This window comes from Physella acuta, unplaced genomic scaffold, assembly GCF_028476545.2.
Source record: "Physella acuta isolate Inbredline_101_S28 unplaced genomic scaffold, ASM2847654v3 ptg000199l, whole genome shotgun sequence".
Taxonomy (NCBI): domain Eukaryota; kingdom Metazoa; phylum Mollusca; class Gastropoda; family Physidae; genus Physella; species Physella acuta.
Genome location: NW_026731718.1, coordinates 566,523 through 580,949, shown reverse-complemented (window position 1 = coordinate 580,949; position 14,427 = coordinate 566,523). Strand labels below are relative to the sequence as shown.

Sequence of the window (14,427 nt, the reverse complement as noted above, 5' to 3'; positions counted from 1 at the left end):
GGTAGATATTCTGATATGTATCCAGCAAGATTCACTGAAGTAAGTGTATTAAACTTGAATTGTTATGACACACCATATAAAATAAAACAAATTTCAATTTACTAAACAAAGTGCACGACTATTTACCTCTCCTATGTAGTTTCTGTGATGGTAGGTAATCAGAGTAGTATAATATTCCGTTTCGAACCTGACGGCCCACAGGCAGGTGAAGTAGAGTTGACATGTTTCTGTGACCTCAGCATGTGAAGGGATAGTGTCACAGACCACAAGGATACCCATGAACATTCAGATGTCTCGACTTCTGTACACCAATCATGTGAGAAATATTAACATGAGGATGATCTTGCACGAGTACGTAAAACTGGCCACATAAACTCAAGGGACAAAACTCTTTTATTGTCCATTTTAAACCTTTAACGAAACCAGTATTTAATTTTAAATAAATTGTAGAATTATACTCTAAACCCTGTACATTCATCTCATCGAACACAATTTTAAGTCAATTAACAAGTAGGACCTATCTTTTTAAATTATATTTTGCCAGTTCTAAACTCAGGTCTCTTAATTATATAATCCACCGATAGATTTTATTTGCAAGCCTACCAGCACAGCTCGGTTTAAAAAACTAGACTAAGTCTATATATCTCTTGTGAACACTCAATGAAATATGGGTGTAGAGATTACAGAAATGCGTTCTACGTATGCCTATATTTAAAAATAAGGACAACAATATCTCAAGATGTAGTGTTCTGTAAACGGGTTTTCCTCCAATCTAATTTAACTTGGATGTGATCATATATAAATTATTGCGCACTGGGAGTGTTCCATTGATTTTTTTTTCGAAAGAAACGATTGGTAGATAAAAATAGTAAACACTCCTGTTCGTTTGACGTAATAAATGCTGGGTTTCCTCGGGGAATTCCTTCGGACTAAGTTCATAAAGTATCAACAAATGTTTAAAATATCAGAGGCTTAGCGACCCTTGCCGGCGCCCGGGTACAAACTTTCGATTTGCACCCCCCCTCAATCTTTCGATTTGCATCCCCCTCGAACATTTCATTTGCACCCCCCGTCAAACTTTCAATTTGTTGTTCCAACCCATTTTGGCGCCCCCCCCCCTAAGGTCGGCACCCAGGGACATATGTCCCCCCCCGCCCCCCCCCCCCCCCGTCGCTACGCCTCTGTAAAATGTGGCGAATAGTCAAATTTAAGACAAGGTTTTTCCCTTAAGATGGGAGATATATTTTGAAATAATTAAATATTCGTTTAGTGGCTTGGCAAGTTTTTGTGATTCGTAATCTTAGGCTTAAGTAATTGGTAGGCCGATGTAATTTCTTGTCAGTGCCGGCGCCAGGTTATTTAGCGCCCTAGGCAAAACTTATTAAAACGCCCCCTTTTACATAAATTAAGTAATAAAACATTTGTATAAGAAAACAATGGATTAAAAGTGGCATATTAATTTATTATAAATTACATAAACTTTATAATTAATATGTAGACAACAAAAGGTGAGTTCCAGAACGGAACTTACCTGTTTAAAGCTTTACTTTCTTTAGTTATAATGGTAAAATGACTGTGTGATTATTTATGTAAAGATTTTTAGTTTTTGAAAAATACAAGTTTATAAATCTTATAGATTTCAGCCGACAAGTATAATACGTTAGGAGAGGGTGAAAATATGAACAAGAAGCTTAATTAATCAGATGATTAATTTTTTTTTTTTTTTGATTTTTGATTTTTATTTCTATAATTACAAGAGAAAATGAAAGGGCTATTTTACATATTTCTCCATAAATTTTTTATGAAATTCAGAGCGTAATGTGTCATTTATAAAACCTCTTGAAGTTCTTGTCTCATCACCTTTGGCACAATTCTTGAACACAACATCTTCATCCCATCTCCTTTTAACTTTAAAGTCTGTGGCTGATTGCTTTTCTGGCTGCATTAATGGGTTACCCATGAGAATATTTTCTGTTCGAATCCTTTCTTCCTCTGCCTTTCTTTCAGCTTCCATTTTTGCTTTTTCTTCTATTCTCTCTTTCTTTATTCTTTGTAGCTCTGCTAATAGTTCAGCTGTGTCATCTTCATCATCAGAATCCTCTTCATCTTCATCATCATCAACTGGATCATCTGCATCAAGGTTAGCTGCAGGTATCTGTTCAATTCTTGGTCTTTTACTACTACTGTTACCAGAATCTCTTCCTCTGTCCCTCTTCTCTCGTGAAGATCTTTCTCTTTCCTCTAATTCACGACGAAAGTCACGATTTCTAAGTTCTTCTTGTGTGCCTTGACCTTCTTGTCTGTATTTTGATTTGGTGTGGGATGGAAGATCTCTACTTGAAGATTGTTTGGAGAGAACACTAAGATCACCCTCTCCTTTACCACGACCTCCTTTGGCTTTATCCCATGTTGGTCTAGCAGCTGTTGTCATCTTGATAAGTCAGGTGCTTTACTTAAATTTTTAAAAGATTATATTGTTTAATCTTTAAAATTAGATCGAGAAACTATAAAGCTATTAGATCTATACTATATTTATATTGAAAGAGCTCTTTTCATAAATAATCAACAGACGGACGCCATGTTAGGTTTTAATTTGCGACTAAGACGATTTTAGACGGTTTAGTTGCAATATTGCATACTGTATATCTACTAATATTAAGTATTGCAATCTACAATTACGGCTACTGATGTATTTCTTTTTCAACTTGATAATGCAATCTACCAAATTTTATTGTTAAGATCTTCTGATCTTTATAATTTTTACAATAGCAAATAATAACTTAAAATTTTAATTTTAAGTAAGCGGTTAATCTAAGGTGCAGGAATCTGAAATGAATGTAGAGTTAAAGAACAAATTATCTCCCATTTTGAAATCCAAATACCAAAATTTTATTCAAGGGAAATAACTTTCACAAGAGTAGCTAAATTAAACAAGTGTAACTAAGACATGCTAGAAAAACACAATAAAACTCCTGAAATTTCATTACATAATCATTATAATTAATTTTATATATAAATTATGTAACCTCGTCAAAACAATATATTTTACCAATTGACTACTTAAGTGTAGGTTGTTTGAAAATATAAACACAGTAGCTTTATTTTAACTTACTTCTAGTCAATTTCGATGACATTCATGCAATCGTCTGCTGCTATTGGAAGTAAAACACTTAATTTTGGATCCCCAAAATAATGGGACGACTTTAAAAAAAAAAAAAATTCGAGTAACTTGTTAACAATTTTAACGAGCCGCGCTATGCTACTGCTACGCCGCTATTTCGTTGTTTTATTTTCTACTTTTCAGTAATTCATGATTTATGAATTCGACACTACCAATGCTGCGACTGAAATATTTTGCCGTAAAACACCATCAGTAACACGTGAAGGACGATTACTCAACCCCCCCCTCCCCCCCCCCTCCCTCTCTCGAAAGCTGCCGACCTTGACGACAGTTTACAGACGACAATGAAAAGATAAGACAGAACTTGTTACCTCCCTTTAGTTTTAAATCGTTTAGAAAATAAATTATCTGCCCTAATAGCCGTCACTTATTCAAAGCTACTCTACGATTGTAAACATTCGGCGTGAACCACTGCTCACCAGACTGGCGGCGGGTGATAGTGATATGGTCTGTTGCAAGATGGCCGCCGTTGCCATAGCAACCAAATTTTCAAGAGTCCATGATGCTTGCAAATATTTTCCTTTAAGTACCCTAACTTAGATATCCACAAATAAATCAATAAAACGTTTTAATTGAGAAGTTGGTTTTTTCTGGAGCCTACCCCTTTAAGTTCCAAAATGTTTATCTCTTCGAATTTTAAGAGAGAGAGAGGCAAGACTTACAAGCCCAAATAGCGAGGTTTCAGGAAAACCCTGTCCGTTGGGTTATGGTACTATAGCGTTTTTTTTTTCTTTTTTTTTTCTTTTTTTTTTTTTTTTGCAAACTAATGAAATCACGAAATATATATCGGACTGTCAGCGCAAGGTGATATTGGAATTTACCTATGAAATTTACCTATGAAATTTAAATCTTAATCAATTTATATCTAAGTTGGCTTATTGTTATATATATTCGATGATAATACAAAAATATTTAGATTTGTCTTTCTGTTAAATATAAAATTTCTCATTAAAAGTTACTGTAAATGTTATTAAATACAACAATGAGAACAAACGTAACAATGCCAAGATTCATGCCCCTAATGAGTAAACTATACTCGTATGGGATGCTGTGGTCGATAGGTAAACAATTAGGTTCGGATCCCTAGCACAAGTGGTTAGGATGTCCCTGAGTCCTATCAGCTCTAATGGGTACCCGAATCAAGTTTGTGAAAGTAAAGCCGGTTGGTCACGTAAACAGGTGAACACTGCTTCTTCTGCCTTCACAGCCAGGTGCGAAAGGGTATTTTTTATTTTAATCCTTGCACAGAGTGCCTTATGAATGGAGACTAATAGAGACTAAGTTAACATCTTAAACCATTGTTACAGAAGTTTATTTTAATAGTTTAGTACATTTATATGCAGTTTGATTATAATAAAGTAAATAAATAATGTCAATCAAAAACAGTTTCATAGAAGCACGATATATGAGGGTACTAAATATGTAAAATGGAAGGCCGTGTAAATTAAGTGCAGCTAACCGAGAAAAAGGAAAGCCTTTAAAGTAACAGGCAATTAATCTTCAAATATAAAGATGTTCCTGGCCTTCACTGCTTTAGTGTTGATCAGGGGTCGGCAACCTTTTGAGACGGAAGAGCCAAAAGTTACAATTTTCAAAATTTCCCAGTTTTTAAAGAGCCACATTTTTATTTCAATATTTTATAAAATTATATTTTATATAAAAACATACACATGTTTCGCCATAATAATAAACTTAGTTATCAAATAATGTAACTATAGGACTATCCCAATCCACTTTAGAAGCTGGTAACATTTTTTTCTTTCTTAACGGATATCTCCGGTTCTCACCAGGCTTAGCTCCCACCCTACTGAACACAGGGTAAACTCGTAACCTATAGTCCGACCAGTACCCGGCTCAACAATAGAAAGCTAATAGCTAAAAAAAACCTACGACACTCAGGTCAATTTAATGATTACTGACACATATGGAAATGCATTCTAAATAAAATAACATTCCCATTTAAAAACATTCGAAAAAGTCGGCACTTGGGTAGTGGCAAACATGGGATTGTTGCCACGGGGCTGGCTACAGCACGACTGTAGGGCTGGGCGTGGTCCAGTAGCGTAGCGAGGGGGGCGGGGGGGGGGGACGGACATATGTCCCCGGGCGCCGACCTTAGGGGCGCCAAAATGGGTTGGAAAAATAAATTGAAAGGTTGAGGGGGGGGATGCAAATCGAAATCATGGGGGGGGGGGGTATACTTTCTACTGCACATATTCTCAGTGTTCTCTGATAAGTGTTTTAATTCTGTTTTATGTTGTTTTTCTTTATATTATGATATTTAATATGAGTTTTAAAAATGAATGTTGGTGCAAGGAGCTGGAGAGCCGCATCTTGACAGCAAAAGAGTCGCATGTGGCTCGCGAGCCGCAGGTTGCCGACCCCTGGTGTTTGTCACTAACTTAATTTCACTATTTTTACCAAATTGTCCCTAAGTTAAGGGATCCAAAATTTTTTTACTATTATACCAAAAAAAAGTCTCCAATTATCTATAATAAGATTGTTATTTATAATTAAAATTCATTTTTGGGTAATAAGCGTTTATATAAGATATAATTACGATATTGTTTTTATTATTGTTAAAGGATTTAAAAATAAAACTTCACAAACTTTATAAATAATAAATTTAAAATATTAAAAACTTATTAATGCCAATTAAATATTCAATTATGCTTGAAAGACTATCGAATAAACAATTGATATACTAAAAGAATTAAATTTGATTTTATTCCCTCCCCTAGAAATCGTTATTGTTTCTGTTAGACTGAAATCTCTACTTAGACTTAGAAGGTAGTACGTACTGGGTTCTGCCATTGTTTCCCTTGGTTCTGCCATTGGCGGGAAGCAGAAGTGTTTGTAGGGGATCAGATGGCCAGTCGCCAGGGCGCCGACTTTTATAAGGCGCCATTTGGTATAGACAATTTTTTTTTTAAAGAGAATAGAATAGGTTTTTACGTTCTCGTATATGAAGTATAAAGGAAAACTTGTAATCGTGCACAAAATCAACATCGAGATTTTCACAAATCTAAATTGATGAAATGTCATTAATATTAATAGTTTCGCTGTCTGTCTATCTATCTATCTATCTATCTGTCTGACAAGAACGCTCTAGAGAAAACACAAGGAAAATAAAAACATGCATAGTAATTCGAAAAACGAAGTATGACGTCGACACATTTAGCGCACAGAGTAGAAAATAATCTCAAGCCGGATAGTGCACACATTGATATGACGTCATTGATTTGGTCTAATTTGGTCTAATCTAAGTGGTTTGCGTGAAGTTTCTTTCATACAATTCTTCGGGTAGGGGCGAAGCCCCACCCCCGCGTAAGAACGTCTGAGCCCCCCCCCCCTCTCCCCAACTCAAAAGAAATTTCCTCATCGATACTCTATAATAAAATTACCGCCTAATTAATGTGTCTAATCTAAAAAGTGGTTTTCTTGCAATTTCTTTAATGCAATTCTTCGCGTAGTGGCTATGCGCGACACCAGTGTTTCTTTCAGACTTTTTCCTCCACGGAGAGGGGTGAGGGTACTTGAAATTTTCGGGGGCGGGGGTAGAATTTTCGGGGAGGGGGCGGACACTGGAAAAAGTAAATAATTATATTTCGTTGAATGGGACGGTAGACATGTTTTTTAGGGGGGGGGGGTGGGGGGTGTGGTAGGTGGGTGGGGGGTGGTGTGTGTGGGGATGGGGGGGTGGGGGGTGGTGTGTGTGGGGGTGGGGGGGTGGGGGGTGGTGTGTGTGGGGGTGGGGGGGTGGGGGGTGGTGTGTGTGGGGGTGGGGGGTGGGTGGGGGGGTGTGGGGGTGGGGGGTGGGGGGGGGTGGTTTTAGTTTAGAGAAAAGAGACAGCACTATCAGCCTAGCGCCCGGTGTATCCTTCCTCAACGGGCCATTTTTCTCGTCTATAATAATAGTTTCGCTGTCTGTCTATCTATCTATCTATCTGTCTGTCTGACAAGAACGCTCTAGAGAAAAGACAAGCAATTTAAAAACATGCATAGTAATTCGAAAAACGAAGTATGACGTCGACACATTTAGCGCACAGAGTAGAAAATAATCTCAAACCCAGAGAGTGCACACAGTTATATGACGTCATTGATTATCGTGTAAACATTCAATACAAAGGCAATTTGGTCTAATCTAAGTGGTTTGCGTGAAGAGTTTCTTGCATACAATTCTTCGGGTAGGGGCGAAGCCCCACCCCCCGCGTAAGAACGTCTGAGCCCCTCCCCCTCCCCAACTCAAAAGAAATTTCCTCATCGATACTCTATAATAAAATTAATGTGTCTAATCTAAAAAGTGGTTTTCTTGCAATGGGACGGTAGACATGTTTTTTTTTTTTGGGGGGGGGGGGGGGGGTGGAGGGGTGGGGTGGGGGGTGGTGTGTGTGGGGGGGGGGGGGTGTGGGGGTGGTGTGTGGGGGGTGGGGGTGGTGTGTGGGGGGTGGGTTGGTTTCAGTGTTTCTTTCAGACTTTTTCCTCCCCGGAGAGGGGTGGGGGGTACTTGAAATTTTCGGGGGCGGGGGTAGAATTTTCTGGGAGGGGGCGGACACTGGAAAAAGTATATAATTATATTTCGTTGAATGGGACGGTAGACATGGTTTTTTTTTTGGGGGGGGGGGGGCGGTGGAGGGGGGGGGGGGTTGGAGGGGTGGGGGGGTGGGGGTGGGGGTGGGGGTGGGGGTGGGGGGGCGGTGTGTGGAGGGGGTGGTGTGTGTGGGGGGTGGGGGTGGGGGGTGGGGATGGTGTGTGGGGGTGGGGGTGGTGTGGGGGGGGGGTGGGTTGGTTTCAGTGTTTCTTTCAGACTTTTTCCTCCCCGGAGAGGGGTGGGGGTACTTGAAATTTTCGGGGGCGGGGGTAGAATTTTCTGGGAGGGGGCGGACACTGGAAAAAGTATATAATTATATTTCGTTAAATGGGACGGTAGACATGGTTTTTTTTTTGGGGGGGGGGCGGTGGAGGGGGGGTTGGAGGGGTGGGGGGGTGGGGGTGGGGGGGCGGTGTGTGGAGGGGGTGGTGTGTGTGGGGGGTGGGGGTGGGGGGTGGTGTGTGGGGGTGGGGGTGGTGTGTGGTGGGGGGTGGGGGTGGTGTCTGGGGGTCGGGGGGGTTGGGGGGGGTGTGTGGGGGGGTGGGTTGGTTTTAGTTTAGAGAAAAGAGACAGCACTATCAGCCTAGCGCCCGTTGTACCCTTCCTCAACGGGCCATTTATCTAGTATATAAGTATTATTAATATTAAATATATCAAATGTTTAGTCCTGTATAAACTTTTAAGCCATTTCCGTTACCAGAAGTTTAGCTTATTCTACTTTCGGTTTTTCAAAAATCTATAACTTGAGTACTCTTTCTGGTGGAAACAATAATATTTCACAAATAAGTAAAAGATCTAATTTTCCGTTTTCTGTCAAATTTTCCGGTGACCGGAAGTAATAAAATAAAAGTTGACTATTACAATAACAAAAGAGACATAAATAACTGGTATTAAACGGTCCAACTAGTTTTCGCGAGTGTTGTTTATAAATCATTAAACTATTGACGCCAATAACAGGTAATGAAAATGGTTTATTTTAATGGTTGAGTATCCGAACATAGATTATAAATTATACATTCAGCAAAATAACAGCTCTCTCTCTCTCTCTCTTTATATGGGTACATAGCCCGCAGCTTACGGGCTCTTCAACATATATGTAAGGGGAGAGAAGTACCCACTTAAATTATCAAGATAAAAAATACGGTTAAGAGATAAGACCATTTTCAAAATATTTTATAAAAACCAACTCTTTATTAATGTTTTATAAAATAAAAATACAGCATAAAATAATATATTTAAGTCTGATTAATTATTATTATCAGAGCTATCAAAGTTAAAGATCAACTAACATAGTTAAATGTAAGTTTAATTTATTTGTCACAATTAAACAATGTAGAGATCTAGCACCAATCACATTGAATAGTTGATATATATATTCAAACGGGAATTAAAATGTACTTAACTTAAAAAAAAAAAGAAAAAAAAAAAAGAGAATTAAAATGTTCTTAACACACACTATATGTACTTTCGGTAGCTTATTTGTAATCTTATTCACAAACACACATACACGCAAGCACACACACACACACATATTTAATGTATGTAAATATAAAGTGGGACACATACTTTATTTTTCTCACACAAGTAAATCAATGAATAATTTATTATCCCTCATAAACAATTACTATGTTGTACATGTTTTATTTCTGTTTCTGCTTAACCGTATATTTCAGTAATTAAAAAACAATTGTAGTATCAGGCAAGAAAAACCCTAGCCACGCCTTTAATATTAGATCTGCAGAGAGGACAGTCTCTCATGGCTGATGCACAGTCCGCACACGACACCAGATGACCACAGGGCAGGAAGACGACAGCCACCTCCTGGTCCATACAGATCTTACACACAGTCTGCTGACGTAGCTGGTTGTTCTGTTCTTTTATTGTTCTTATCATTTCTGTTGATTCAAGTTCAAGAACATTTAGATATTGCAATATTACGGCAACTAATTTTATTTAAAAAAAAAACAACCTAACAGTTTGTAAAAGTAAGATAGTTTTAGTTGTATCAGGCTTGCTTGTGAAGGTGTTTGTGAGCAAGTAAGATGTGAAGGACGTGAATCAGACGAAATGGAAGGAAATGGTGGAGGCCCTATGTTCCATAAGGAGCAAAGAGGACTAAGTCAAGTCAAATCAAGATGTGAAGGGAAATAATATTTACTCATCAGCGATGTCAATTAACCTTGAACTAATTACAAAAGAAATGAAAGAATCGAAGTCCAAGATTAATTTTTAAAAATGTTTTTAATGAGATAATGTGATATGATTAGAAATTACCTAGAAAATTGTTTATATCCTTTTCTTGAAATGTTGAAACTGCTTGCTTCGTATCGTGACTCCTTCCTTCATTAGATTTTTGCATCATTTGAAGAATTGTATCAGTTGAGATGACGTTACCTACACATAATTAATATTAATTTATTAACTTTAATTGTATTCTTTTATACAATTAGTTGTAAAAAAACATAGAAAATAATTTTATATCTATATTTGAAATGCGTGTAAAATAGAAATTGATATTTACACATACTTTTTATTTCTTTTTATGTTTTAAAACACAAGATATCTTGGCAATTGTTTTATCTTTTTCCCCCCTATTTTCCACTATGATTAATTTACGATTGATTGTTTTGATTGCATAATTTTACAAGAAACGTCCCTCATGACTACTGAGTAAACAGTGGAGTACCCAGCACTTACTGTCTTCTTTAACACGCTGAGCGAAGCTGACCACATCGTCCAGTCTGTAGCCCATGTCTACGATTGTCAAAACAGCGGGATCTCTCTTCAGTGGATTTTCTTTAATTGCTGTAGCAGTTAAAGTTAATGTTGAAATGCTTAAGTTTTCTTCGAATTACACGCATATACACACACTAATACATGGGCCTATTCATATATATATATATATATATATATATATATATATATATATATATATATATATATATATATATATATATATATATATATATATATATTTCTAATGTACGTTAATTTATAATGAGCACTGACCTAACTGGGATGAAGGTGAATGATTCAACTTTTCCGAAACCATCTGTAGTGTAATCTAAGAAAACAAGAAAATTGTAAACGTCATCATTAGACTTAGTTTTGTAAAACTTAGAAAACAAAAGTTTACTTTATTTTTCCAATTCACCATGAAATTGAGAATAGTTTATTTAAGTCACTATAAAAGGGGAGACAAACACTTCATAAATTAATAAACATTCACTTAAGAAAAATTATTCCCCCTTTTAGAATTAGAAAACCAATTCACAATATTAAATCTGTCTGTACAATATGTTAGTGATGATATTAAATTGAAAATTGAATTTTAAATTAAAGTTGTTTTTTAAAATAGATTTATTTACAATTTTTTTTTTAGATTGATTTTTTTTTCATTGATTAAAACCTACCAGCGTATGATCCTCGTTTAGACGTTGTACAGTATCCACAAACACCTGTCCCATCTGTTGACGGATGAAGGCACACTTAGGGAACCATCTGGCATGTTCTACCCACACGTCATCTTCATCTTCCCAGTTTTTGAGTCCACCACCACAGTAGAAACATCTGGCACAGTCACCATAACCTGTTGGATTTGTTTTAAAATTATTAGTATATCTATTATTCTAAATCCGAAAACATGATAAAGCACTACATTTTTGTGTGACTTAATACCAATTAAAAAAATTATTTATAACTTTCAACATAGTTTTTTGAAATGCGAAAAATCAACTTATATCTACTTCTGATACATAGCAACAACCAAAATTTACAGAAACAACCGTTCAGGACACACTTTTTAAATTGTCCCATACACATGTAATTTAAAGCATCAGTTTGCCTTGGCATGTTCAGAACACACACAAAAACAAAATTAATGAACCTCTAAGATTGATTATAATTTTTTTTATCAATAAAATGATTTAACTAATGAAACATCTTTGCAAAGAATGTTTCAGTAATTAAATAATTGTTTGAATATTGTTTAATGCTGACAAATTTTAGACAAAAAACGAAAAAATAAATCACTAAATTTGATGTTTGTAACCACATATGCACGCATTCAGTTAATATTTTACGTGATTACAAGCAATAACTGTATTATATAAATAACAAACTGACCACCATAATAAAATCCGCTGCTTGCTAAATCCTCCGGGGTCAGGTGATGACCCCTCGGCCAGTTGGCCAGACTTTGTAATCTGGTGAGTTTATGGGCGAAGTCAATGCGCTTTGGTCTGTCAGTGATGATAGCTAGCTCTGATAGTGTTGGGGTTTGTGGGGGCCTGTTTCTTCTTGAAACGGCAGTGGCATGGGTGTGTCTTGTATGGTGAGAGGGAGGGGGCTGATGCCTAGTGACTGTAGTCTCAGAGGGTGGGAGTGTAGGTACGCACGGGGAAGGTAGAGTAGAGTTGCTTGTAGAATGTTGGCCGTGTGATGGCAATACAGGATTTGTTGTTGTAGTCGAAAGTCGTGATGTTGATGGTAAAGTAATGGATGCGGTGCCGAAATGCTGAGTCGCTGAGGGAGGAGATATCACGTGACTGTCAGGCGGTTCCGTAACGTGATCAGACTCGTACAGCGCTGGGGTGTCACCGTCTGGACCGTGCACGGGGTCTGAGGTCGGGGTATCTTGACCACTGCAGTTCACGGCTTCGGTGGCGTCTATTGAAACATCCTCTCTAGCACCATTGGTTATATATTGCTCTAAATAATGTTGAAGTTCTTCAAATTTAACCCCTGTTGCCATGGGGACGTTGTTACAATTGATGCCCGTAACCATGGAGCACTCTGGAGACATGTCTTGATGCACATCCGGTATAACATCAGCCCGAGCCCAGTTATTTTTAGTTCTCAAACAAAAATAACACGTGACTGTGTCGTCACTGCGTGACCCATTGCCCGTATATACGAATCCGTTGCTAGCCAAGCTGGATGCATACTGGGCAGTGGCGCTTGGGTAATTTTTGAAGGTGGCCAGTCGAAGCATCTCGTGTCTTAGACAGTTCCACGAAATGTTATTGACTTTGGGTGGGTGGAACATTGGACGTGATGCTTGCATACACACAGTAACTCTTTGCAACGGCGGCTTGAAGTTGATCTTGGTTAAAAGATCACGTAAAGTTAATTCGGGACGAGTGTAGCTTTCAGAACCTTGTCCTTTTTGTTTTATTTGATCTTGCTTTTTCTCAAGCCCAACATATACTTGATTTTTTTCATTTGCTCTTACTCTTTTGTGAAAATACTCTTTGCAGATATTCTTGATACTAATTCTAATACATTTTTCGTTAATTTGCTTCTTTTGCGAAATTTGCTTACTTATTACTTTTCGAATGGCTTTTGCTTTTGAATTATATTTTCGAATATCACTATCATATTTTATCATCGGCTTTACAACTTTTGACCGAACCGTCAAACAGTTACGGAGATGTAATTGAAATCCTAGAACATAAATCCTAAAGCAAACATCTCTCGCTACGTTGATCAATTGAACAATAAAAACACATTGTGACGCCCATGTTATACGGAGATAGTCGTAATCCTGCAAACTTTGCGCGTGAAATAATTCCTTATTGCCTACGGTGTAGAGGGCAATCATTTGGGTTGGATACATAGGAAACAGGTCTGTGTCTGGATGTTGGATTGGTATGTTATGTTTATCCATCTCACACATCCACACTTCAGTTTATTTTCCACTTTCTGTTGTTCGTGTTGCGCTGAAAAAAATAAAAACATAATTTTAAATAATAATTATTATTACATTTTTTATTAGTTTGAAATTTAAAATTTGTTTTGTTAAATAAAGATTCATTTTTCAAGTTTTTATATTACTTAAGTATTACAAGATTTTAAAGAAAAAAATCCAAGTGTGTCAGATTTGTGTGTGTTAAATCAAATCTTATTTTTGATGAGTTTAATTTATTTACCGCACATTGATTTAAACCATACACATAATTTGGATACATTAATTTAAGTTAAATCCGCTACTACTATAATTATTTTTAACATACTACTTGTCGTACTTAAGACAACTCAGTTACAACTTATTAGTCACTGTTATGATAAATGTGATGGTTTATCTACTTGACATAGGTGGCAGGAGATTGTGTGGGCAGCTTTTATACACTAGGTAATGCCACGTAATATTTTAAAATCTCCGCGCAAGTGATAGATAGGCTTTGGTTCTGTGGTCTATTTACGTGGCGCTAGATCTATTTTAAACCAGACAAGCCTTGGTGTGTGTCAACAAGTTATTGAACGTACATGAAGTCACGCGCCAATACGCTTGAATGAATGAACAAATATCGCCTCTACTGTTTCAGGTATTCTACGCATTTCTTGTGGTGGTCTGACTAACACGTACTGCACCTAGGACGATATTCTTCCCTGGGTGTACAACACCTGAGCTACCCGCCGGACGGTCTGCTCCGTCTAGCATACAACACCTACAGCATGAGCTACCCGCCGGACAGTGTACTCCGTCTAGTATACACCACTCATCATGAGCTACCCGCCGGACAGTGTACTCCGTCTAGTATACACCACTCATCATGAGCTACCCGCCGGACAGTGTACTCCGTCTAGTATACACCACTCATCATGAGCTACCCGCCGGACAGTGTACTCCGTCTAGTATACACCACTCATCATG

General features: G+C 37.5%; 2 protein-coding genes across 3 annotated transcripts; both read right to left on the bottom strand.

Annotated features, from left to right (window-relative positions):
- Nucleotides 1–1,729: 1,729 nt before the first annotated feature.
- On the bottom strand, nucleotides 1,730–2,577 carry LOC131937035 (protein CWC15 homolog). The gene has a single exon (XM_059294223.1). It carries the CDS (start codon nucleotides 2,429–2,431, stop codon nucleotides 1,772–1,774), a length of 660 nt encoding a protein of 219 aa, XP_059150206.1. The 5' UTR covers nucleotides 2,432–2,577; the 3' UTR covers nucleotides 1,730–1,771.
- Nucleotides 2,578–9,022: 6,445 nt separating this feature from the next.
- Nucleotides 9,023–13,860, bottom strand: LOC131937054 (E3 ubiquitin-protein ligase XIAP-like). 2 transcript variants are annotated; one of them, XM_059294242.1, is made up of 7 exons: nucleotides 13,799–13,860; nucleotides 11,898–13,492; nucleotides 11,186–11,361; nucleotides 10,782–10,836; nucleotides 10,470–10,577; nucleotides 10,047–10,166; nucleotides 9,023–9,667 (listed from the first exon to the last, which is right to left on the bottom strand). In XM_059294242.1, the coding sequence occupies exons 2-7, from the start codon at nucleotides 13,447–13,449 to the stop codon at nucleotides 9,468–9,470; spliced, it is 2,211 nt and encodes a 736-aa protein (XP_059150225.1). In that variant the 5' UTR covers nucleotides 13,450–13,492; nucleotides 13,799–13,860; the 3' UTR covers nucleotides 9,023–9,467. The 2 variants fall into 2 exon arrangements, with proteins under 2 accessions (XP_059150225.1, XP_059150224.1); XM_059294241.1 differs by having other exon boundaries at nucleotides 13,703–13,858.
- Nucleotides 13,861–14,427: the final 567 nt, after the last annotated feature.